A 22,850-nucleotide genomic window follows, 5' to 3' on the forward strand; every position below is an offset into this window, starting at 1 on the left:
ATGAAAGAAGACATTCTCCAGATCTCTGCAGCACAGATCAGAGGCTCTGGCACCAAAAAAACCACCTCTCCCAGAGAGAGAGAGAAGGGGCACCCCACAAGCTGAGCTGTGGTCCTCCCTGTTTGCTTGTGGAGAAAACATGAGGAGATGGGGTGGAAAATCTACTGCTGCTCTGATACACTGGCTAGGTGTGCAAATCTGACAGAGAATGGAGATTGACTGTGGACTTTTGTGCCTTAAATGAAGTGACTCCACCACTGAGCACTGCTGTGCCAGACATGTTGGAGCTCCAGTAGGAGCTGCAGTCCAAGGCAGCCAAGTGGTGCTATTGACATTGCCAAGGCATTTTTCTCCATTCCTGTGGCAGCAGAATGCAGGCCTCAGTTTGCCTTCCCGTGGAGGGGAGTGCAGGACACCTGGAACCCACTGCCCCAGGGGTGGAAGCACAGTCCCACCACCTGCCATGGACTGACTGAGACTGCACTGGAAAAGGGGGAGGCTCCAGAACATCTGCAGTCCATCGATGACATTGATGGGCACACAACATCCCCTTTCCAGTGCCCCTCCCTGCCCTCTTTGCAGACTGGTTCCAGCTCTGCCCTTCCCAAGGTCCCAAGACCCTCTGGGATGGCTCTGCCCTTTCCAAGGGCTTTGAGAGAGGTCCCACAGTGACCCTGCCCAGCCTTCTCAACATCCCTCACACCAAAGGCCTTTTCCATATCCCACAGTTCCAGGTCAGTACCCAGAACACAGCACAGCCCTGTCCAGGCCCTCGGAGTGGTTTCAGAAGGGAGGCAGCTGTGATTTCTCCACACAGAGCCCCACCCCAATGGTCTCTCTGTGCACTCCTTGGCTGCCCTGAGCATTTTTCCCTGGAGCCGCCCTGTCCTGGATGTTTCTCTCTGTGCAGTCCTAAGCAGAGCCCAGTACAGAATTCAGGTGGTTTCCCAGAGGATGTTACTCTCAGAGTGAAGTGGCCTCAAGGCACTGTTTGTGCCACTGGCATTGTGCCACCCCGAGTGCTGCTGATGGTGTTTGTGCTCCCTGAGCTTCATCTCCCCACACACACACGAGGCACTGCTGAAATCTCCTCAGCACACAGCAAACATGGACTGCTGGCCTGTTGCCTTGGTGTCCCTCCATGCAGGGACAAACAACCTCCTGCAGGTACAGGTGAGATGCCTGTGCTGGCAGTGGTGGTTGCAGGGGCTGGTGTGGGACAATTGCCCTGGGCCACCTTCCCAGGCTGTGCCCAGAACAAAGACACAGCCCAGGCCCTGCTCTGCTGCTCCCTCAGCTCCATGCCAGCAGCTCTGGCTGTGCCAGGACACTGCTGTGTGCCCCCCTGCACACTCCCCCTCTGCCCCAGGCACTGGCTTTGCTTTGCCAGGGCATTCCTGGAGCACATTGCTGACAGCAGCTCTGGAGGAGAGCAAAGCCTTCCTGGCCTGCCCTCAGGAGATGCCCTTTGCTGCTGCAGCTGCTGTGCTGGAGCCCAGCTGTGTCCCAGCAGTGCCCATGGCCTGTCCCTGCCTGTGGGCACAGCAGGGACACGCAGCAGGACAGTGACCAAGCTGCCACAGCCCTGGGGCCTTACAGCCACAGAAGGGCTGGCAAGGAGAGGCTGCAGCTGGGAAGAGCAGCTGTGGGAAGAGGCAGGGCCATTGTCCCTGGCTGTGCTGCTGTGCTGGGAGTCTCTTCCCTGCACCTCTGCTCACAGGCACTGCCCCTGCAGAGACACAGAAGGGCTCAGGAAGCATCTTGGACACACAGGGCAGAGCAGGACACTTTATTTTACATCAATGCACAGTGATCATGGCTCCTCACTGTCTCTGCTTAACACAAGCATGGTGGATGCTGTGTGGGAAATGGATTTGTAGAGAATTCTCAAAGCCTGACAGAAGGTTCACATAGTATGCATCTGAATGCAAACTCTGAGATAAAATATGCTGACTTAGAAAGGCCATAGAACAGGATAGACATTGTTGTGAGAGAAATTGAACTAGAAACAGGTTGCAAATTGCAAATAGAGCTTGAAAATATACTGGAATTTTTTGAGAAATAGAACTAAGAAAGATGTAGTTGGACTCATGTGAGGTATTTGTAGATGACTGGCTTAAAATCATTAGCAGAATTCTGTGGAAAAGCTGATAGGCCAAAAACCTTTTATAATATATGATTATTAGGAAATAGTTTGGCTTCTGATTATGATGGCATCAATTGTAACATCTGAACTTTCTCACCCTACCTTTGCGACTTAAAATGGAATAAAGCCTTTTAAAATGCCTCTCAGGTGCCCTGTCACTGGGACAGAAAAAGGGATTGTCTGTGGCAGTGCATGTTTTTTGAGTTTACTGTTTTATGTAAGATTTAGTTGTCTGTAAAGGTTCAGTTCTATGTATCCCTACCTTCCCCCCCTAATTAATATTCCTTTGTCCCTCTCCTCCATCACGAGGTGTCTGCACCTGTTCCCTTCGGTTAATTGTCAGTTATCTTTCCCGCCTTGAGTTTTCCCCTCCCAGTTATCTTTAATTGGTCTGAAGCACCCTTTTCCCCCTCTGTTCTCCCTAGAGACTGTAAACCATTGGCTGGAGGCAGCAAACCCCACCCCCTTCTCCCCACCTTCTCGGCTCCCCTTAAAACCCTGTGTTGATTCAAAGTCTGGGTCCAGAAAACGGCTCAGAGTTGAGTTAATAAACTCTCTGCTGCTCTGTTCGCTGGATCCTCCTTTCCTTCCTCTGCCTCGCCGCTTTTCCACCCCCTCTCAAGCTCCTACGGGGTGTAGCACCTGCCGGAGCTGACTGTCCCGCGCGGCGCGCGGCTGGCTTCGGAGTGCACCTTGTCCCGGTGCTTGGGCTGGCTCGGGGCGACCCCCAGTGGTTCTTTAGAGGCACCGCGGCAAGCGTCCGGCGCCCACCGTGCGGGGCGACGGACGGGCCCCGCCCACGGACGGAGTTACCGGGGCTCGGACTAGGAGCCGACCCCCCGAAAAGAACTCCTGGCCGTCACGCAGCCTCGGCGTGAGCTGCCTCTTCAGAGGGCGTGCTCCCCGAGGACGGGAAGGCAGCGCCCTGTATTGCACTCATACACGGCATCTTCCCACGGCAGAGGAACCCCCGAAGACCAGCTTTTTGCACCCGCGCTGGGTTTGGTAAGTATAAAACCCCCTTTTACCGCGAGGGGGGCTTTCTGTAAAGCAGTTTCGTGTGGGCTAAGCTCGCAGGCTGTGGTCGCACGACCCTGGGAGCTGGGTTTTGGGGCTCTTCTTCCCGGTTTGGAAATCCCTGGCGTTTTGCGTTTTTTTACTTTTGGTTTTGGTTTTTTTTGCGATCGGAGGTAGTTTTGAAGTTCTTGCCGTGCCCCAGTGGTTTTGCAGTTGCTAGTGAGTGTGTTTTTGTTTGCCGGTTTTTAAGCACGTGGCAGTTTACTTTTTCTTTGTGATCTTTACTTTGTCTGGTCTTTGGAGTGTGCAGATTCTGCTAACTTAATGAGACTGGGTGCGTCTCTGAGCTCTGCACAGAAAGGAGTTTATTACGTTTGTGTTTCAATGTTACAAGTTCAGAAAGTTCAGTTTTCTAAGGGTTGTTTAAAGAGATTGATTCTGTGGCTTTTCTTGCACCTTCCAAATACTTCTGAGGTGGCAGTTCGCAGCTCCCAGTTCTGGGAGGCTGCAGAGAGGAAATTGGTTCATGCAGAAAGTTCAAAAGATAAGAAGGTACAAGATCTCATGTTTTTAATCTCACAGCTGAAGTTCATTACAAAACAAAAAAAGGGGCAAGAAAAGCCACGGGTTAAGGAATCTACCCCAGTTCCCCCTCACCCCAGTACCAGTCCCTCTGTCCCTAAGAAAGGAATTTTGAAGAGGGCTGCTAGCCCAGGCTCTCTACAAAATTCCTTGCCGTCTAGACTCAGCAGTCTTGGCCAGACTGCTGAGGATTCCTCGAGGCACCATGGCCACGTGGCTCGAGGATCTTACCTTCCCCCATCTTCCCCTACAGTTAAGCCCAGAGTTAAGTTTGCTTTGAGTGAGTCACAGGCTCCACAAAATTGTGCCTGTGATCCACAAAATTGCGGCAGTCGATCTTCAGGGTCGACATCTTCTTCTTCTCCCCTGAATCCTTTCTCTCCTACCCCCCCTCCCCTTCATTCCAACCCCTTCTATCCCCCCTCCCCTCACTACCCACCCAACCCCTTTCTTTCCCCAACTCCTCCCACAACCCCTCCCCTTCTCCAAAAGTTCTCGCCCTCTTGTCCCGCCCCTGTTCCTCCCCCTACTCCTCCTACTACTCCTCCCACCTCCTGGCAAGCCCCTCCCACTCATCCCACCTCAACTCCTCCCACTACCCCTCCCATTTCCCACCGCGCCACCCCATTCTCGCTCCGCCCATCACTCCACCCTTAGGGCAGAGCCGGCTGCATCTCCCCGCCCCAGAAGGAGGCCATCTTGGCAGCAAAATTCCCACGCTTTTTCTTCTGGTTCCCACAATTCGGAACCAGTAGGTAATAGTGATGGGAATGAGGAAGTACACCTCTCTGCAGCGCCAGTCACCTACAGAAAGACACGGGGGGGTGACATTCAAAAAGCTAATTGGCAACCTTTTTCCCAAAACATAATTAGAGAGCTCTGCAAGGGGCACAAAGAATTTGGCAGAGAGAGCCAGTATTTCCATGGCCTCCTAACCGCAGATTTGACAGGGGTCACAGTGATCCCTGCAGATCTGCGACAGCTCTTTACTTGTTTGATGAGTGGCACGGAGTTCACACTCTGGGAAGCTGCCTTCAAACAAGCACTGCGGGAAGCCATGCCAATGTTGCCGTTCCCGGCAATTGATGAACAGGGGAATCCCCTCTCTGTGGAGTTACTCAGCGGGGAGAGCTCCTTCAGTTCCCCTGATGCGCAGATCCTTTTACTCCCTCCTTCAGCTCTACCCACAATTAAGGACATTGCCTGCAAGGCCTTTTTCACCTTACAGCCACACGCACCCTTACCACCCTTCACTACCATCAAACAGGGGCCATCTGAACCTTTCATAGACTTTGTAGAAAAGCTTTCCAGGGCACTTGAAGTGCAGATTCCAGATGAGAGCGCGCAGGAAAAGATTAGGGATAATCTGGTGTTTGTCAATGCTAACTATTTGTGTAAGCAGGCCATCCTCAGCCTTCCGTTAGACCCTCCACGCACTCTCCAGAGTATGCTACAAGTCTGTCAAGTGAAGGTCCCGTTCCTCGCGCAGCAGAGTCACCCTGCTCCTGCTCCACCTACTGTTCCCGCGAGGACCGTGCGTGTGGCAGAGCATCCCAACCAACGAACTCAGGCACAAAACTACCCAGCTCGGCGTGGAAGCTGTTTCCTCTGCAGGGAAGAGGGACATTTCGCGCACGAGTGTCCAAAGAAGCCGAGAGGGAAGAGGAACGCTACACCACCAGGAACACCGCAGCCTTCCCGCAATGAACCAAAAAACCAAAGGGGGAGTGCGGGTCCACCCGGCGTGAAGATCCCAACAGGGTGGACCACAGAGGGGGAGATGTTTTTGGGGGTCGTTGGACTGACACAAATATACCGGACTGGACACTTTTGAATCCTGCTCGAGACTCAGCCGAACCTGTTTTAACCACTTCTTCTCTCTTCAAACCTTACAGGTTACACCTCACTAGGAGCCTCCACCTACGGGACAGGGATTGGCATCAGGTCACCTTAAATCCAAAGGAGCTGAAAGACTGGCCACTGGCGAAGGAAGGTAAGTTCATCGTCGTCGGTGACTGTAAACACACTCCTCAGGAGATTGAGGTTCTCCCTGGGACAATTTATAACAATCCCAGGGCCCTCATGATCTGGCTGCGCACGACTCATCCCCCGACATTTGTCCCCAAAGGACAAATTGTTGCGCAGGCTATTCCATACAGATATCCAAGCCACTACTCTTTCTCCGTAGGTACTGTGCAACACATTACCACACAAAAGCCCATAATATGGTGCAAATGACCATAGGGAATGAGTCAGTCCATACACCACTGCTTTTTGACACAGGGGCAGATGTGACATTAGTCCCCATTAAGGACTGGCCGTCACACTGGGCGTTAGAGGACGTGCCTGCAAATATCCACTGTGTAGGGGGGTTTAAATCGGCTAAACGATCGAAAAGCATGGTTAAATTCAAGGGACCGAAAGGACAATTGGCTTGTACACATCCTTTTGTTTTGGATTATGAACGGCCCTTGTTTGGAAGGGATCTCATGTCTCAGTGGGGGGTCACAATTTGCATTCCAGACCCCCCACAGGATTTTTCCATAGCGGTCACTGAGAAGCGCCCGGCCCAAAAGCTGAATTGGAAAACAGATGAACCAGTCTGGGTCGAACAGTGGCCGCTGTCGAAAGATAAATTAAAGGCGCTTGAGGAGCTTGTGGAGGAGCAGTTACGTAAAGGGCACATAGTTGAGACCAGCTCCCCATGGAACTCGCCAGTTTTTGTCATTCGTAAGAGTGACAAAAAACGATGGCGCCTCCTTCACGACCTCCGACAAATTAATAACGTGATAGAAGACATGGGGTCCCTACAACCAGGAATGCCGTCCCCCACCATGCTGCCCCAAAATTGGAATTTGGCTGTGATTGATATTAAGGATTGTTTCTTCCAAATTCCACTACACCCGGACGACGCACCACGTTTTGCCTTCTCGGTTCCCTCCATCAACCGACCGGCCCCAAGGAAGAGATATCACTGGAGAGTTCTCTCTCAGGGAATGAAGGCCTCTCCAGTGATGTGTCAGCAGTTTGTCTCTTCCTTGCTGCACCCTGTGCGCGCGGCCGCGGAGGGGGTTATCATCCATCATTACATGGATGACATCCTCGTTTGCGCGCCGACAGACGATGAACTGTCACGAACGCTTGACCTGGTAACAAGTTTGTTAGTTGCTGCAGGGTTCGAGCTGCAAGAAGACAAGATTCAAAAGATGCCGGCTTGGAAGTACCTGGGCCTGGAAATCGGAAAGAGGACCATTGTTCCTCAGAAATTGGACATTCGGACAGACGTCCGTACCCTTGCCGATGCCCATCAGCTCTGCGGTGCTTTGAATTGGGTAAGGCCCTGGGTAGGTCTGACCACCGAGGATCTGGCACCCCTTTTCGATTTGTTGAAAGGGGGAGAGGAGCTTAGTTCTCCCAGGGTACTTACTGCAGAGGCAAAAGCAGCGTTGGAGAAAGTCCAAGAGGCAATGTCATCAAGGCAAGCACACAGGTGTGATCCCAAGCTTCCCTTTAGATTCATCATAATGGGTAAGCTGCCACACCTCTATGGGATCATCTTTCAATGGGACTCAGAGACATCACACAATTCTAAGGGCCAAGGCAGGGGAGATCCCCTTCTCATCATAGAGTGGGTCTTTCTCAGCCACCATCGGCCCAAGAGGATGACACAGCTGCAGGAGCTCATGGCTGAGCTGATCCGCAAAGTGAGAACGCGGATGCGGGATCTGGCCGGTTGTGACTTCGAGTGCATTCACATACAAATTAGCTTGTCAACGGGCCAATTAACCAAAATTATGTTAGAACACCTGCTTCAAGAAAATGAAGCATTGCGATTTGCTCTAGATTCCTTCACGGGTCAAATTTCAATTCATCGGCCAGCCCACAAATTATTTAATTCGGAGGTGACTTTTAAATTGGCATTAAAAAGTGTCCGGAGCAAGAGACCCCTTGATGCTCTGACCGTTTTTACCGACGCGTCCGGGGCTTCTCACAAGTCGGTAATGACTTGGGAGGATCCCAAAACTCGGCAGTGGGATGCAGATATTGAAATTGTTGAGGGTTCTCCTCAGATTGCCGAGTTGGCCGCCGTCGTCAGAGCCTTTGAGAGGTTCCCCGGACCCTTCAATTTAGTTACCGACTCCGCATACATTGCGGGGGTGGTATCTAGAGCTGATCAGGCCATTTTGCAACAGGTGTCTAACACAGCTCTATATGAGCAGCTCTCGAAGCTAGTCAAGCTTGTATCCCACCGAGAGCATCCTTTCTATGTGATGCATACGAGGTCACATACTGATTTGCCTGGGTTCGTTGCCGAGGGAAACAGAAGGGCTGATGCCCTTGCTGCCCCAGTGGCAATAGCCCCCTTGCCTGATGTTTTTGAGCAGGCAAAACTCAGCCATCAGCTATTCCATCAGAATGCGCCTAGTCTTGCTCAACGCTTTCACTTCACACGTCAGCAGGCTAAGGCAATTGTCGGCTCGTGCCCATCCTGTCAGTCCCATGCAGTGCCGACATTGCATGCCAGAGTCAACCCCAGAGGGTTAGAGAGCTGTGAGCTCTGGCAAATGGACGTCACCCACGTTACATCATTTGGAAAGCTTAAATACGTCCATGTTTCAGTGGACACTTTCTCCGGTGCTGTCTATGCCTCTGCGCACGCAGGGGAGAGAGCCCATCATGTGATCCAGCACTTGCTCCAGGCTTTCTCATTCATGGGCATCCCCAAGGGGATCAAAACTGACAACGGCCCGGCGTACAAATCCAGGGAACTTGCAGATTTCCTGCAGCAATGGGGAGTGGAACATAAGACAGGCATCCCCCACTCCCCCACAGGCCAGGCGATCATGGAGAGGACCCACCAGAACATCAAGCGGGTCCTCCAACAACAGCAGCAGGTTTTAAAGAATGAAATACCTTCCGTCAGGTTGGCCAGGGCTTTGTACGTGATCAATTTTCTCAATTGCTCCTTTGAAAATCCCAATCCGCCCATCGTTAGGCACTTCCAGTGTAACTCAGATTGGAAGGCGGAACACCACCCGCCCGTCCTGGTGAGGTCTCCTGACTCTGGCAAAGTTGAGGGTCCCTTTGCCCTAATGACGTGGGGGCGTGGGTATGCCTGCGTCCTCACTGATGGGGGGCTAAAGTGGATCGCAGCTAAATGGGTTAAGCCCTTTGTCCAGAAACGAAGAGAGAGGGAAGGAAAGGTCTCGCAGGTAGCTTCAGCAGCATTGCGCCGTCGGAGAAAGTGCTCCAGGACACCCCCATTTGAGACAATATGGGAATGGGAGAACGACTCCCCCTCTGCTTATTTCATGAACCCTCATGATTTGTGTTTTTAAGTTTGTTTTGTAGGTCCTACCCATCCCAAGCCAACATGCAGACCATCCACCTCATCATCGTGATCACTAGCCTCCTGACAACCAGTCAAGCCTGGCTTGTGCCACAGCCCGATGCGAATGTGTGGACCACGCTGGCGCGGTCCTTAGGCCAGGATCACATCTGCCTCAACCAGGCCAGTGCCTCAGACCCGATCTCCTCCTGCCTCGTGGGGATCCCTTTTCAAAAACATGAATTGCCCGAGAAGCTGCTTTATTATGCCCGCCGTTTAGATAATATCAAGCCCCGTGTGAGTCCTTTTATTAGTTGGAGGAATTTCTTTTTCCGTTTAGAAAATTCAAAAGATGAACCCCAGGAGCTGGAACTCCTTGGTTCAACCAAAGCCCGGTTTTGCATCCACTTCACCAATGAGGCAAATACCCTTAACCCCAAGACAAAAAATGTAGTTCAGTCAAATTCCCTATATCACGCCAGATCGTGGTGTCAGGGAATGGCCAAAGGAGCACTCCCCCCTCAAGTTTACAATAACCCCAAAAAATTGCCAAAAGGTGTTTTTTTGATTTGCGGGACCCATGCTTGGGCAGGCATCCCCTCTCACCTTTCAGGAGGTCCGTGCACCTTAGGGAAATTGGGACTGTTTTCACCTAACAAAACCCAAATTATGGATTGGAAGCAAAAGAAAAACGGTGCACATAAATCGGCTATTTCTAAAAGAGATTTGAAGAATTTGGACCCAAACAGCGATTCGGAAATTGTACATTGGAGTAAGTCTAAAGGAGTCGCAGTTACTATATTTGCCCCCTGGGTTTCAATTGCCAAGAATATGGGGGAATTGGCTCACCTAGAGTGTTGGGTGGCCAAACAGTCAAAGTTGACTTCCAAAGCCCTATATAACCTCCTGCAAGATGAGGATTTAACGAGGCAGGCCACCCTCCAAAATCGGATGGCCATAGATTACCTCTTGCTCCTCCACGGACATACCTGTGAGGAGTTCGAGGGTCTATGTTGTTTTAACTTGTCGAGCCGGGCCCAGGACACTAAGCAGATCTTGTGACAGATGCAAGATATGGTCGGGCAGATAAAAAAAGAAACATCAGACTGGTTAACTAACATCTTCAGTGGCTGGGGGCTCTCTGGGTGGTTAGGATCCATCTTAAGGACCATTTTGTTATTTATGTTCATCATTTTATTAATCCTGGTGGCCTTCGAACTAATTAGAAAGATTATGTTAAAATTGATTTCCAGTGCCACTTCTTCCCCCTCTCCAGAAGTTAATTACACAGCGGTGTCAGATGACCCTGAAGAAATGGACTTAGAAGGCTCCGAAGGCTATCCGGAGTCCGAATACCTTCCTGACCCACCGCAGCCTTTTTCATCTTAATTAAAAGAAAAGGGAGAGATGTGGCAGTGCATGTTTTTTGAGTTTACTGTTTTTTGTAAGATTTAGTTGTCTGTAAAGGTTCAGTTCTATGTATCCCTACCTTCCCCCCCTAATTAATATTCCTTTGTCCCTCTCCTCCATCACGAGGTGTCTGCACCTGTTCCCTTCGGTTAATTGTCAGTTATCTTTCCCGCCTTGAGTTTTCCCCTCCCAGTTATCTTTAATTGGTCTGAAGCACCCTTTTCCCCCTCTGTTCTCCCTAGAGACTGTAAACCATTGGCTGGAGGCAGCAAACCCCACCCCCTTCTCCCCACCTTCTCGGCTCCCCTTAAAACCCTGTGTTGATTCAAAGTCTGGGTCCAGAAAACGGCTCAGAGTTGAGTTAATAAACTCTCTGCTGCTCTGTTCGCTGGATCCTCCTTTCCTTCCTCTGCCTCGCCGCTTTTCCACCCCCTCTCAAGCTCCTACGGGGTGTAGCACCTGCCGGAGCTGACTGTCCCGCGCGGCGCGCGGCTGGCTTCGGAGTGCACCTTGTCCCGGTGCTTGGGCTGGCTCGGGGCGACCCCCAGTGGTTCTTTAGAGGCACCGTGGCAATTGTCCAAAAAAAAGATGTAGGAATACTGTGACTAATAGGATCACTTTATGGAAAATATACATTAAAAAAAAAAAAATTAGAATACATAGAATTACAAAAAACATACAAGGTACAAAGCAGTCCGGACCTGGGACGAGTTCATGCATGCAGAAACAAACAGGCACTTCATTGTTTCTGAAAAGCACAGAGGGGTCATATTCCTCAGGGCATCCTCAAGCTCCTCGTTCCTCAGGCTGTAGATGAGGGGTTCAGTGTTGGAGGCAGCAGCGAGTCCAGAAGTGACAGTGCCAGAGGCAGGGATGGCCCCAGGCTGGCACAGGTGACCTTGAGGCTCTGCAGGGCCCAGGCCCAGCGGCTGTGCCAGAGTCAGGGCTGAGGTCACACTCTGTGGGCTGGGGCAGAGCCCAGGCACAAATCAGCCCTGGCCCAGCAGCTCTGCAGTGGTGGCCACCAGGCCGGGTGCCCAGGGAGCCTTCTGGCCATGGCCTGCAGGGAGCTGCTGCTGCTGCCAAGGTGCCTCTGGTGTGCCAGGCTCTCCCTGCACAGCTCCCAGCACGGCCCTCTGCCCTTGTGCCCAAGCCCTTCCCTGTCTTGGGGCTGGCCTGGGGCTGTTCCTGCAGCGGGGCCTGGCCTGGCCATGGCACAGCAAAGGCAGTTCCTGCTGCAGCAGGAGGCTCTGCCTGCAATGGGCTCCAACAACCCCAACAAGGCCCTGCTTGCAAAGCCCCCAGGGGGAAATGAAGAGCAGGGTCATGCTGCTTTTGGGGTGAATAATGCTGAATCCAGCCTGACTCCTCCATCTCAAAGTTCCACATCCTGAGAGGGAGCTGAAGCTGTAGCAGAGCTGGGAAAATCCCCAGAGAAAGGAACAACCAAGGGACACAACTGAGAGCTTCTGCAGAGCTGCTGAGCTGGCACAGCCTGGGCACATCTGACTGACAGGGCAGCACTGCAGACTAGAAAAGCCCCATCCCAAATTTTAACTGCAGCAGCTCCTGACATTTCCCTTCTTGAAGGGATTTGGAGATTCCTCCCTGGAGTGGGGACACCCCTCAAGGTCACTGCCTGAGGCTGAGCTAAAGAGATTTGCCCACGGTCAATGGTCTGGGGGAGTGACACCCATCTCTACTGAATAATTGGATTTGCTTTAATACAATTGTTTTAAAATTGCTTCCTAGAACACTATATTAAAAAAGCTATTAGAGCTCTTATACTGTGGTGTAAATAATTCTGATTAACCTCTTTTTGTCTAATCATGATCATAATCAGCCATATATATATATGTATATAAATACTTCTGGTTTGCCATGCTTAATGCTGAGCGAAAAAATTATATGAAGATTCCATTCCACCTCTATAATCCTTTTCACATAAATTGACAAAGTCTGGGGCTGGGATTGGATCCAGGCACTCCCAGGCTCCTCTCACACAAGGAGTTTAGAAGGCCTGGGGTCCTGCTTTGGGGGAGCTTGGGGGTATAATTGGGGTGTTGGGGGTCCTTTCTGCACCTCCTGACCCAACAGGAGCTTCTCTACTAAACTGTGCCTGAAGCTGCCACTCTGCCCATGAGAGGAATCCCTGTGAGTGTCTGTGACATTCCAGCTCTTTGGCAGCCTGGACTCTCCTGGGATGTCTCCTGGAGCCCCTGTGAGTGTCTGTGACATCCCGGCTCTTTGGCAGCCTGGACACTCCTGGGATGTCCCCTGGAGCCCCTGTGAGTGTCTGTGACATCCCGGCTCTTTGGTAGCCTGGAAACTCCTGGGATGTCCCCTGGAGCCCCTGTGAGTGTCTGTGACATCCCGGCTCTTTGGTAGCCTGGAAACTCCTGGGATGTCCCCTGGAGCCCCTGTGAGTCTCTGTGACATCCCAGCTCTTTGGCAGCCTGGACACTCCTGGGATGTCCCCTGGAGCCCCTGTGAGTGTCTGTGACATCCCAGCTCTTTGGCAGCCTGGACACTCCTGGGATGTCCCCTGGAGCCCCTGTGAGTGTCGGTGACCTCACTGTTCTTTAGGAGCACAGGGATGTCACCACTGGACTCCTGACACTGCCTGTGACAAATTGGCCCCTTGGCAGTGTAGATACACCTCTGTTGTCCCTGTGCAGCCCTGTGACTGTCACCTGATGACCCTTAGGAAGATTAAGGACTCCTGGGATGTCACCATGGAGCCCCTTGGGCTGAGTGTGACCAAAGAGATCTTCAGGAGCCCAGAGACCCCTCAGATGCCACCATGGAGCCCCTGTGCCTGCAGATGAGCTCACAGCTCTTTGGCAGCTGGAAACCCCTGGAATCTATTCCATCTGCTCTGCTGAAGATGGATCCTAAGGAACTTGGAGGTTCCCTGATGAATTTTAGTTCTCCAGAGGCTTGTTCATTCTTCAGCTCTTCAGTTCAGGAATTCAGTGCCATTAACATTTCAAAACACCCTAAATAAGAACAGCCCCTGGGAATAAATTAATTTTAAGCCTTCTGTTCCTCTGTGTTTAGTTGTACAGATTTCAGTAGTGCGTTCAAAGAGAATACACCAGTTTTCTTTATATTGCCAGGACATTTTGTCTATTTAATTTTCCTGTTTATAGATTAATATCAGCAATCTCCAGGTGATATTGATCCCCAGCACATCCTAAGGTACTTTGAATAGATCTGATAATCAAGACTCTTCATGGCTGACAATCAATCACACTTTGTCCCTACCCTCACCCCACCTTTCCCTCATCCAACCCCTGGGACTCAGAGCAGCCTTGTGCAAATCTGAGCTTTCTCCACCCCAGGCTGTGCCTGCAGCTTTCAGCTCCTTGGCACCAACTCCCACCTGCTTTCCTTGCAGAAGGAGCTGCCCGAGACACAGAGGGATGTTCATTTCTTGTCAGCCAACAAAACCAAGGGAAGGCACAGCTCCATTAAAAACACAAGTCCAGCCAGTGACACAAATAGAGGGGAACATCAGAATTTCTTCTCCTGCAATTGCACAGTTCCAGGAAATTCCTAGTCTCTCCTGGTGAGAAAACTTTGACATTTCTTAGAAGTACCCAAATGCCCCAGCTAATGAAGATGTGCTCGTGCACCTCCCAAGCTGCAGGTCCCCTACAGCCCTGCAGGGCTCCTGTCCCATCTGCTCTGCTCCAGTCTAAAACAGGGACCAACACTGTCCCAGGATCAGTAGAGAGCTGAATTGGAAAGGACCTCAGCAAGTCAGCAGCCCAAGCTGTCAGAAACTGGGTCAGACCAAGTGGTTCAAGGCTGGATTTGGTGTGGATTGGAAAATCCCAAAGCACAGGGAGGAGGCAGCATCTCAGCACCTGTCTGAGCCCATGGGAACAAAGGTTTCCTCCTGTCCTGGCTGAACCTCCCCTCTTTCACCCCATCCTCATTGTCTTTTGTCTCCCACCAGGCCCCCGGTGAAGAGCCTGGCTCTGTGTTCTCCATCCCCTCCTGGGTGGCACTGCCAGGCTGGCATGAGGAGCCCCTCAGCCTTCCCTGCTCGGGGCTGGACAAGCCCAGCTCCCTCAGCCTCTGCTCACAGCCAAAGGGCTCCAGCCCCACCTTGGAGCCCTTCCCTGGCCCTGCTGCAGCTGCCAGACATCTTTCCTGCCCTGGGGAACCCAAGCCAGGCCACAGTGCCCTGGATAATGCAGGTCCTTGATGTCCTGGTGACACAGCCCAGCCCCTTGTGCCCGTGTCAGGCTCTGGGCTGGATCCTGTGGAACATCCTTTGGTGGAGGCTGTGGCTCCAGGAGCACCGGGGGGATACCGGGGGACAGGGGAGCCTGCTGGGCATGAACAGCATTGGACTTGTGTGGGGGGGAGCTGTGAGGGGGGCTGGGGCCAACCCAGTGATCTCACACAGCCCCCAGTGATGTCACACAGCCCCCTGTGATGTCACACAGCGCCTCTGTCATGTCACACAGCTGGTCTCTGATGTCATAATGCAATCTGTGATGTCACACAGCTGGTCTGTGATGTCACAGTGAACTCTGTGATGGCATGATCTGCTCTATGATGTCAGACCTCTGCCCTGTGATGTCACAGCTGGCTTTATGATGTCACAGAGATGGCCTATGATGTCACAGGTACTTAATGACCTCACATAACCCACTCTGTGATGTCATAGCCCACTCTGTGGCCTCATGTTACCAGATGATAAATGGTCTGCACCTGGTGAGCTCACACAATGCTTGTTCTCCAAAACCTCTGGCCCATGGAAACCACACAGTGCCCATTGTGTAAGAAGGGAACTGGAAGTTCACCAGTCTCAGTGTCCTGCCAGCTCAGCCAGGCCCACTGGAACACTGGGGTCTGTGACCTCCAGGGACCACCAGAGAGACCCCCAGGACAGAAGAGTGCAGCAAAAGGGGAGGGGAAATATGTTAATTATTTCAGGGAAATGATTAACATACATATGTTTAGTGTGGGACAATGTGTATCCAAACTACAGAATATAAACAGAAACTTTCCTGTACTCAGCATGCACAGCTTTGGGAGGAGCTATCCCCCATGCTACTAGATGAATAAAGAATGCTGCTTCTTAAAGCTGCATTGGTATTAAGGAGTTTTTTTATTTAATCAAATTTTTGGTAAAACTCCTACTGCCAAGGAAAGCTCTGTCTGCTGCTGTTCACAAACAGAGAAGGGCTGGTGGGAGATCAGTGTTGGTCAGAGGCTGCCTGGGGGGCAGTCACGATGAAATAATCAAGTTTCCAGTATTCTGTGAATGAAGGAGGGACATCAAGAAAACTACACTGCAATTTCAGAGGGCAGACTTTGGCCTATTTAGGATGCAGATTTGGAGAGCACAGAATAAAGTACTGGCTTTTTTAAAGGAAGAAAAGCTCTTCACAACAAAGGGATCCAGGAAGGATGGACAACCTTCAAGAAAGTAATTTTAAGGGAGAAGGAGCAGCCTATCCTTGTGTGCCAACAGATGAGCCAAAGAAGAAAATGACTTCTAGAAGACAAAGAAAAAGACTCTTTTTGCTGGGCATGGAGCTTTTGTAGAATCTCAAAGGTAAAAAGGGGATGCATCACATTTGGACAGGTCCGGAAACACATGAAAGGTTTAAGGATGATTTTAGGTCATGCAGAAAGAAAATTAAAGATGTGAAAGCTCAATTTCAGCTTAATCTGGCACCGTCTCTGAAAAAAATTTTAAAAATGTTTCTATAAATTAATACCAGAACATGGCACATGGAGAACCTCTCCTCTTTTTTGGATGAAGTGTGGAATACATTTATTAGATATGAGGAAAAGGCTGAGGTAGTTTTCACTTTATTTCCCGCACTTTTCAACAATAACCGAGGTTGTCCCCAGGACGAGCATTCTCCTGAGCTGGTAGATGGGCACAGGGAGCAGAAGAGCCCCCCTGCAATCCAGGAGGAAGCAGCTGGGGACCTGCTGAGACACTCAGACACTCACAGGTCTCTCTGAGACCAGATGGGATCCATGCTAGGGCCATGAGGGAGCTGCTGGATGAGCTCCCCAAGCTGCTCTCCATCATTTCTCCTCAGTCCTGGCTCAGCAGAGAGGGCCCAGAGGACTGGAAGTGCCAATGGGAGCCCATCCCCAAGAAGGGCTGGAAGGAGGATGTGGGGAACTGCAGGCCTGTCAGCCTGCCCTGGGTGCCCAGCAAGGGGATGGAACAGATCCCCTTGAGAGCCATCCCAGGGCACCCCCAGGATGGCCCAGGGATCAGAGGCAGCCAGCGGGGATTGCAATATCTGCACTGAGGATCTGCAGGAGGGGATTGAGTCCAGCATCAGCAAATTTGCAGGTGACACCAAGCTGGGTGTGAGTGTGGATGTGCTGGAGGGTAGGAGGGCTCTGCACAGGGCCCTGCACAGGCTGGATCCAGGGCCCAAATCCAACAGGGTGAGGCTGAACAAGACCAAGGGCCGGGTCCTGCACTTTGGCCACAACAAGCCCTGCAGTGCTGCAGGCTGGGGACAGAGTGGCTGGACAGTGGGCAGGCAGAAAGGGACGTGGGGCAGTGCTGGACAGCAGGCTGGACATGAGGCAGCAGTGTGGGCAGGTGGGCAAGAAGGCCAATGGCTCCTGGCCTGGATCAGGAATGGTGTGGGCAGCAGGAGCAGGGCAGGGATTCTTCCCCTGTGCTGGGCACTGGTGAGGCTGCACCTCGAGTGCTGTGTCCAGTTCTGGGCCCCCAATTTAGGAAGGACATGGAGGGGCTGGAGCGTGTCCAGAGAAGGGCAACAAGGCTGGTGAGGGGCATGGAACACAAGTGCTGTGAGGAGTGGCTGAGGGAGCCTGGGTTGTTTATCCTGGAGAAGAGGAGGTTCAAGGCAGACAAGGTGGTGTCAGGGCACAGGTTGGACTTGATGATCTCCAAGGTCTTTTCCACAGACCTTTCCAAGGTCTTGCTGATTCTGTGATTCTCTGAAACCACCCTTGGAGCAGTTGCAGGATGAGGCCTGGGCCTCCTCTTGAGAAGGTGCAGCAGCCCAGGTCCCTCAGCTTCTCCTCACAGCCCCAGAGCCCATCCTGTCAGTCCTGCAGAGCCTCTGCAGCCCCTCCTCATTGCCCAGAGCAGGGAGCCCCACAGGCAGACACAGCAGGGCAGATGTGCCCTCCTGGCCTGTGGTGCCTCTGGCAAGGGAGCAGCAGGAGGCACTGCAGGAGCCTGCAGACAATTCCTGAAGCCCTTGGAGGATGAACCCCCAGGGACATTCCCATGGTTCTCTTTGCCCCAAGCCTGCCCACAGCCAGCCTGGGGCTGCTGACGGGGCTTTTCTGTGCTGAGCATTGGCCTGGCCGTGTTGTGGAGAGAGCCTGGGCAAGGAGCCTGCAGCCCCCAGGCCCTGGCCTGAGGCGTCAGCGCTGCCCCAGCAGTGCCCATGGCCTGTCCCTGCTGCAGCCCCGGCACTGCCACCCCCAGCCCTGTGCCCGGCCCCGAGAGCCCTCAGGCCCTACAGCAACAGCAGGGCCAGGAGGGCAGCGGGGCAGGGCCACGGCAGCAGCACTGGCAACACCAAGTGCTGCTGCTGCTGGGCACAGCTGCTGTGCCAGCACTGATCTGCCCCAGCTCTGCACAGAGATATTGCTGCTGCAGCCACAGAGAAGGGAATAAAGGGGGGATCTCCAGTGAAAACTCTGCAGGGAGATCCTTTTTGTCATTTAAAGCCACCAAGAACAGTGTTTTTCATTGACACAGTCTGTCGCCATAGTGTAGGTGAAGAGAATCAAAATCAGAAATGGCACAAACAATGCCCTTTTTTATTGACAATACTGAAAAATTAAAACAGAGCAAAAAAAGTACCACGACCAAAGCAACACGTGCTATCAAAGATGACGTTTGTTACAAATGATTTGCAGAAACTGGCCAGGAGTTAAATGTTTCTGAAATCGTCCAGTGATAAGTCTCCACACTGCAGCCTTGAGCTCCTGGTTCCTCAGGCTGTAGATGAGGGGGTTCAGGGTGGGAGGCACCACCGAGTACAGAACTGACACTGCCAGATCCAGGGATGGGGAGGAGATGGAGGGGGGCTTCAGGTAGGCAAAGGCTGCAGTGCTGAGGAACAGGGAGACCACAGCCAGGTGAGGGAGGCAGGTGGAAAAGGCTTTGTGCCGTCCCTGCTCAGAGGGGATCCTCAGCACAGCCCTGAAGATCTGCACATAGGAGAAAACAATGAACGCAAAACAACCAAAATATAGAATAACACTTAGCACAATGAGCCCAAGTTCTCTGAGGTAGGATTTGGCGCAGGAGAGCTTGAGGATGTGTGGGATTTCACAGAAGAACTGGCCCAGGGCATTGCCATGGCACAGGGGCAGGGAAAATGTATTGGCTGTGTGCAGCAGAGCATGGAGAAAGGCACTGGCCCAGGCAGCTGCTGCCATGTGGGCACAAGCTCTGCTGCCCAGGAGGGTCCCGTAGTGCAGGGGTTTGCAGATGGACACGTAGCGGTCGTAGCACATCATGGTCAGGAGGGAATACTCTGTTGAAATGAAAAATACATACAGAAATAGCTGTGCAGTACATCCTTCATAGGAGATGTTCCTGGTGTCCCAGAGGGAATTGTGCATGGCTTTGGGGACAGTGGTGCAGATGGAGCCCAGGTCGCTGAGGGCCAGGTTGAGCAGGAAGAAGAACATGGGGCTGTGCAGGAGGTGGCCGCAGGCTACGGCGCTGATGATGAGGCCGTTGGCCAGGAGGGCAGCCAGGGAGATGGCCAGGAAGAGGCAGAAGTGCAGGAGCTGCAGCTGCCGCGTGTGTGCCAATGGCAGCAGGAGGAAGTGGCTGATGGAGCTGCTGTTGGACATTTGTTGTGTCTGGACATTTCAACCTGCAGAAGGAGGAAAGACAGTGACATTTGAGGGTGACATTTCCCACAGCATAGTCAAATCCCCTTCTCATAGACTCTTTCCTGCCAGTAAACACGTCCCCCCTTCTCTATGTCAAAGAGAACTTCCTTCACCTTGGTTGCTGGAGCCCTGATTGCTGCTGGCCAGTGTTCAGTGAGAAGCCAGACCTTGACCTGCAGGACACCTGGGAGCCAGCCCTGATTGCCTGTCAGGACATGGGAACAGTCAGGGCTGGGGCCAGTCCTGGTGTTTAAACTTGGACAAAGAATCTCCTCCTAAGGCACAGGAGCTGCCAGGGTGAAGGGATGGGGATTGTAGGAGGCAGAATGAGAGATTCTGCTGCACCTGGGGAGAACAGAGAGTCCAGGGAGGCAGGAGGATTGTCTGAGGCATAGTGCAGACTGAGGGGAGCTGCTCTTTCTCTGTGACCTGTTCCCATCTGCCATGGACCTTTCCAAGCTTCACTCCCGTGTTTCCCTGGAAAGCCAGGAGACCCTGCTGAGAGCAGAGGGATCCCTGGCACACAAAGTGCCTCCTGCCATTCCCAAAGTCAGGGAGAATCATCTCATTCCCAGCCTGCCAGTCTGCCCTGCCCAGAGCTCCCCGGGGCAGAGGGAGCTGGGACACCCCATTGCTGTGCTCAGCCTGCACAGGAGGAGCCCCAGGGCTGGGCCTGAGCCTGCAGCTGGAACTGCCATTCCCAGAGAGCCCCTCAGCAATGCCAGGAGCACCTGGGCAAGGCAAGGAGAGAGAGAGGCAGGCCCTGAGGAAAAGCCTTTCCCTGGCCAGCCCTGCACAGCCCCTGCCAGGCAGCAGCAGTGCAGGACAGTGGCCCTCAGGCCCTGGTCAGCAGGGAATGGGCACATGGCAGGAGAGATGCCCTTCATCTCTGCTGCTGCTCTGCCAGCCCAGGAGGGCACTGAGGGCCCCGAGCCCCCGGGCTGAGGGCTGTGCTGGCTGGGAGGGGACAGCAGAGCTGTGCTGCTCAGGGCAGTGTCTGCCCTGCAGGGCAGGGCTGGCAGGTGCCACATCTGCCCTGCAGCAGGGCTTCCCTCAGCACTGCCTCCCTCCCTCCCTGCCCAGGGCTCTGCTGCTGGAGCTGTCCCAGCCCGAGCTGTTCCTGTGGCCCCGGGCTCCTTCCCTGCCAGTGCTGCCAGAGCCCAGCCCAGCCCTGGGCCAGCTCTGCCCTGCAGCTGCTCAGGGCTGCAGGGGTTAAAGAACAGCTCCCCCAAGCCTGGGCACCATGGAAAGGGGATGCTGGATGGATCTGGAAGCTGGGGAGGTGGAGGCACTTGCTGAGCTTCCCAGGAATCCTGAGCCTGATGGATTAAGAGCCTGAGCCTCTGCTCTACCCTGCACAGCTGAGTTTCCATTGCCACCAAGCTGAGCCAGGGAAAAGTGGGAGCACAGAGACAGGAAAGCAGAGACTCTAGCAGCAATCTCCTGCCTGAATGTGCTCATGAAAATTCCCCTCAGAAATGACCTGGCCATGAGCTGGAGCTCTGAGCAGCCCCGGCCCACACAGCACCCTCTGCACAGCAGCAGGACCTGCCCTGGCAGGAGTCACTCCTTGCACCCACAGCTCCCCTCCAGCATCCACGGGAGCTCCCAGGCAGGCTGAGAGCTGCCCCTGGCAGGTGGCAGATGCCCTGGGCTGGCCAAGAGCCCTCAGGGCTGCAGCACCTGCTCTGCACCACAGCCCTGGGCAGCCCTGGCTGCAGCCCCAGCTTCAGCCCCTGCAGCCGTCCCTGGCAGCAGGAGCCGTCCTGCCCTGTCCCTCTGACGGTGCCCAGGGCAGCCCCGCTCTGGAGCACATCCTCCCCCAAAGCAGCAAGGGCAGCAGAGCCATCCTTACAGTCACCTCAGTGCTGTCCTGGCTCAGCTTCAGGAGATCCCTGCAGTAAGAGACTTACCCTGTCAGAAGTGCTGAAGATATCTCCATGAATGATCTCAGAATTTTCCTTCTACTTTCTCTGAGTCCCTGCTTGCTTAATTCCTCTCAGGTACCTGCAGGCAGTGTCCTCAGCCCTGCTGGGCTGGAAGAGGAGCTACTCCTCAGGAGAAATGTCTTTTTAAAGCTCTTCTTGGTTTCCAGGAGATGCACCTCTGCCAGGAGCCCAGCCCAGCTCAGCAGCACAGACACAGCACAAGGACTTTAATGAGTCTCTTGAGGTTTGTTGTTGTTTACATGAGACTCAGTCCCTGAGAGAGTGTTCAAAAAACTTCTTAAGAACTCAAAATTAAATTGAAATACTGAAGTTTCTTAAAGTTTCAATAGGTCCCACAGAGAAATACGACTGAGAAAGTTTCCCCAGGTTCCAGCTAGAGCAGAACACTGCAGGCAGTGATGACAGGTGGGCACAAACAAGGCAAAGTTGTCTCTGATGCTGAGCAAACCTGGATGTGTTTCAGGACTTCCAAGGGCCAAGGCCTGAGCCCCAGCCCCTGCCAAGGCAGATCCTGTCCCTCCCTCCTTGCTCAGGGCTCTTCCCGGGCCACTGGGATGTGGGGATGTGCAATGCCAAGGGCAGCACCATGGGGCGGCCCCTGCCAGGCTGCTGAGCAGGGACAAGGAGGCAATGAGGCCCCAGGCCTGCAAGGGTCACTTGTCCCCTCCTGATGCCTCAGGCCCAGGGCCAGCAGCCATGGCCCAAGTGCTGCAGGAGTTGGCTGTGTCAGGGCCTTTCAGCTGCTGCCCATCCCTGTGCCCTGTGCAGCCCAGGCTGTGCTACGGTGTCCATGGCCTGCGCCTCTGTCCCTGCAGGCTGTCGGCATCCCCCGGCTGCCCCACCTGGCTGGGCCCTTCCTTTGCTGACAGCTCTGCGTCCTGCCTGCCTCTGCCTGGGCACACAGAGCCTTGGGCTGCTCCAGACTCCTGCTGGGGGATGTGTTGCACCACAGCCCTGCCCTGGCAGGGAAATTCCTTTCTCCTTGTGTCCAGTCTGGGTCTGCCCAGCTGCCCTTTTGTATTAATTGTTTTTTCTCTGACTGTTTTCCACTAGGTGAAAAGGATCCACCTTCTCTGAAACCACTCTTTAAACACTCTCATGGGTATCCTCCACTGTCCTCAGCCTTCAATGAGCACAGAGCTCCATTGTCCCTATAAAGTGGTCATGTGCCTGAGGCCTTCAAATCCCACCTTGAGAGATCTCTGGCCACTCTCCAAGGTGTTTGCAATTGAAAACATTCTGCTCATAGTCCAAGAAAATCACCAGAGGACAGGGCCAGCCCAACCTCTGTGTCCTGGCTGCTCTTGTCTTTGAGCAATCCTTGGATATTTGGAATTTGGGAGGCCAAATTCTAATTTTGGCCATGGTCCCTGGACAAGAAGTTCAGTTCTTTTCCACAGGAAGAAAGGAAAAGAGCCCAAGTGTTTCAGGGGCAGATGAGAGGTGAGCACCAGTGGCCAAGGCCAGCAAGAGCTGGCATGTTTTTTTCTTGGATATACCCTTGCATATAGGAAATTTTAGGGAGAAT

At 53.1% G+C, this 22,850-nt stretch overlaps 2 protein-coding genes across 3 annotated transcripts; one reads left to right on the plus strand and one right to left on the minus strand.

The window, feature by feature from the left end:
• The first annotated feature begins 5,495 nt into the window (after positions 1-5,495).
• LOC134562417 (uncharacterized) lies at positions 5,496-10,792 on the plus strand. 2 transcript variants are annotated; one of them, XM_063419810.1, is made up of 3 exons: positions 5,496-5,738; positions 6,920-7,077; positions 9,086-10,792. In XM_063419810.1, the coding sequence occupies exon 3, from the start codon at positions 9,120-9,122 to the stop codon at positions 10,134-10,136; it is 1,017 nt and encodes a 338-aa protein (XP_063275880.1). In that variant the 5' UTR covers positions 5,496-5,738; positions 6,920-7,077; positions 9,086-9,119; the 3' UTR covers positions 10,137-10,792. The 2 variants fall into 2 exon arrangements, with proteins under 2 accessions (XP_063275880.1, XP_063275881.1); XM_063419811.1 differs by lacking the exon at positions 6,920-7,077.
• A 3,421-nt stretch (positions 10,793-14,213) lies between these two features.
• Positions 14,214-19,334, minus strand: LOC134562304 (olfactory receptor 14A16-like). Its single transcript, XM_063419690.1, has 3 exons — positions 18,398-19,334; positions 15,455-15,475; positions 14,214-14,224 (listed from the first exon to the last, which is right to left on the minus strand). Exons 1-3 carry the CDS (start codon positions 19,329-19,331, stop codon positions 14,214-14,216), a joined length of 966 nt encoding a protein of 321 aa, XP_063275760.1. The 5' UTR covers positions 19,332-19,334.
• Positions 19,335-22,850: the final 3,516 nt, after the last annotated feature.

The sequence above is a fragment of the Prinia subflava genome, chromosome 27 (assembly GCF_021018805.1).
Source record: "Prinia subflava isolate CZ2003 ecotype Zambia chromosome 27, Cam_Psub_1.2, whole genome shotgun sequence".
NCBI lineage: Eukaryota > Metazoa > Chordata > Aves > Passeriformes > Cisticolidae > Prinia > Prinia subflava.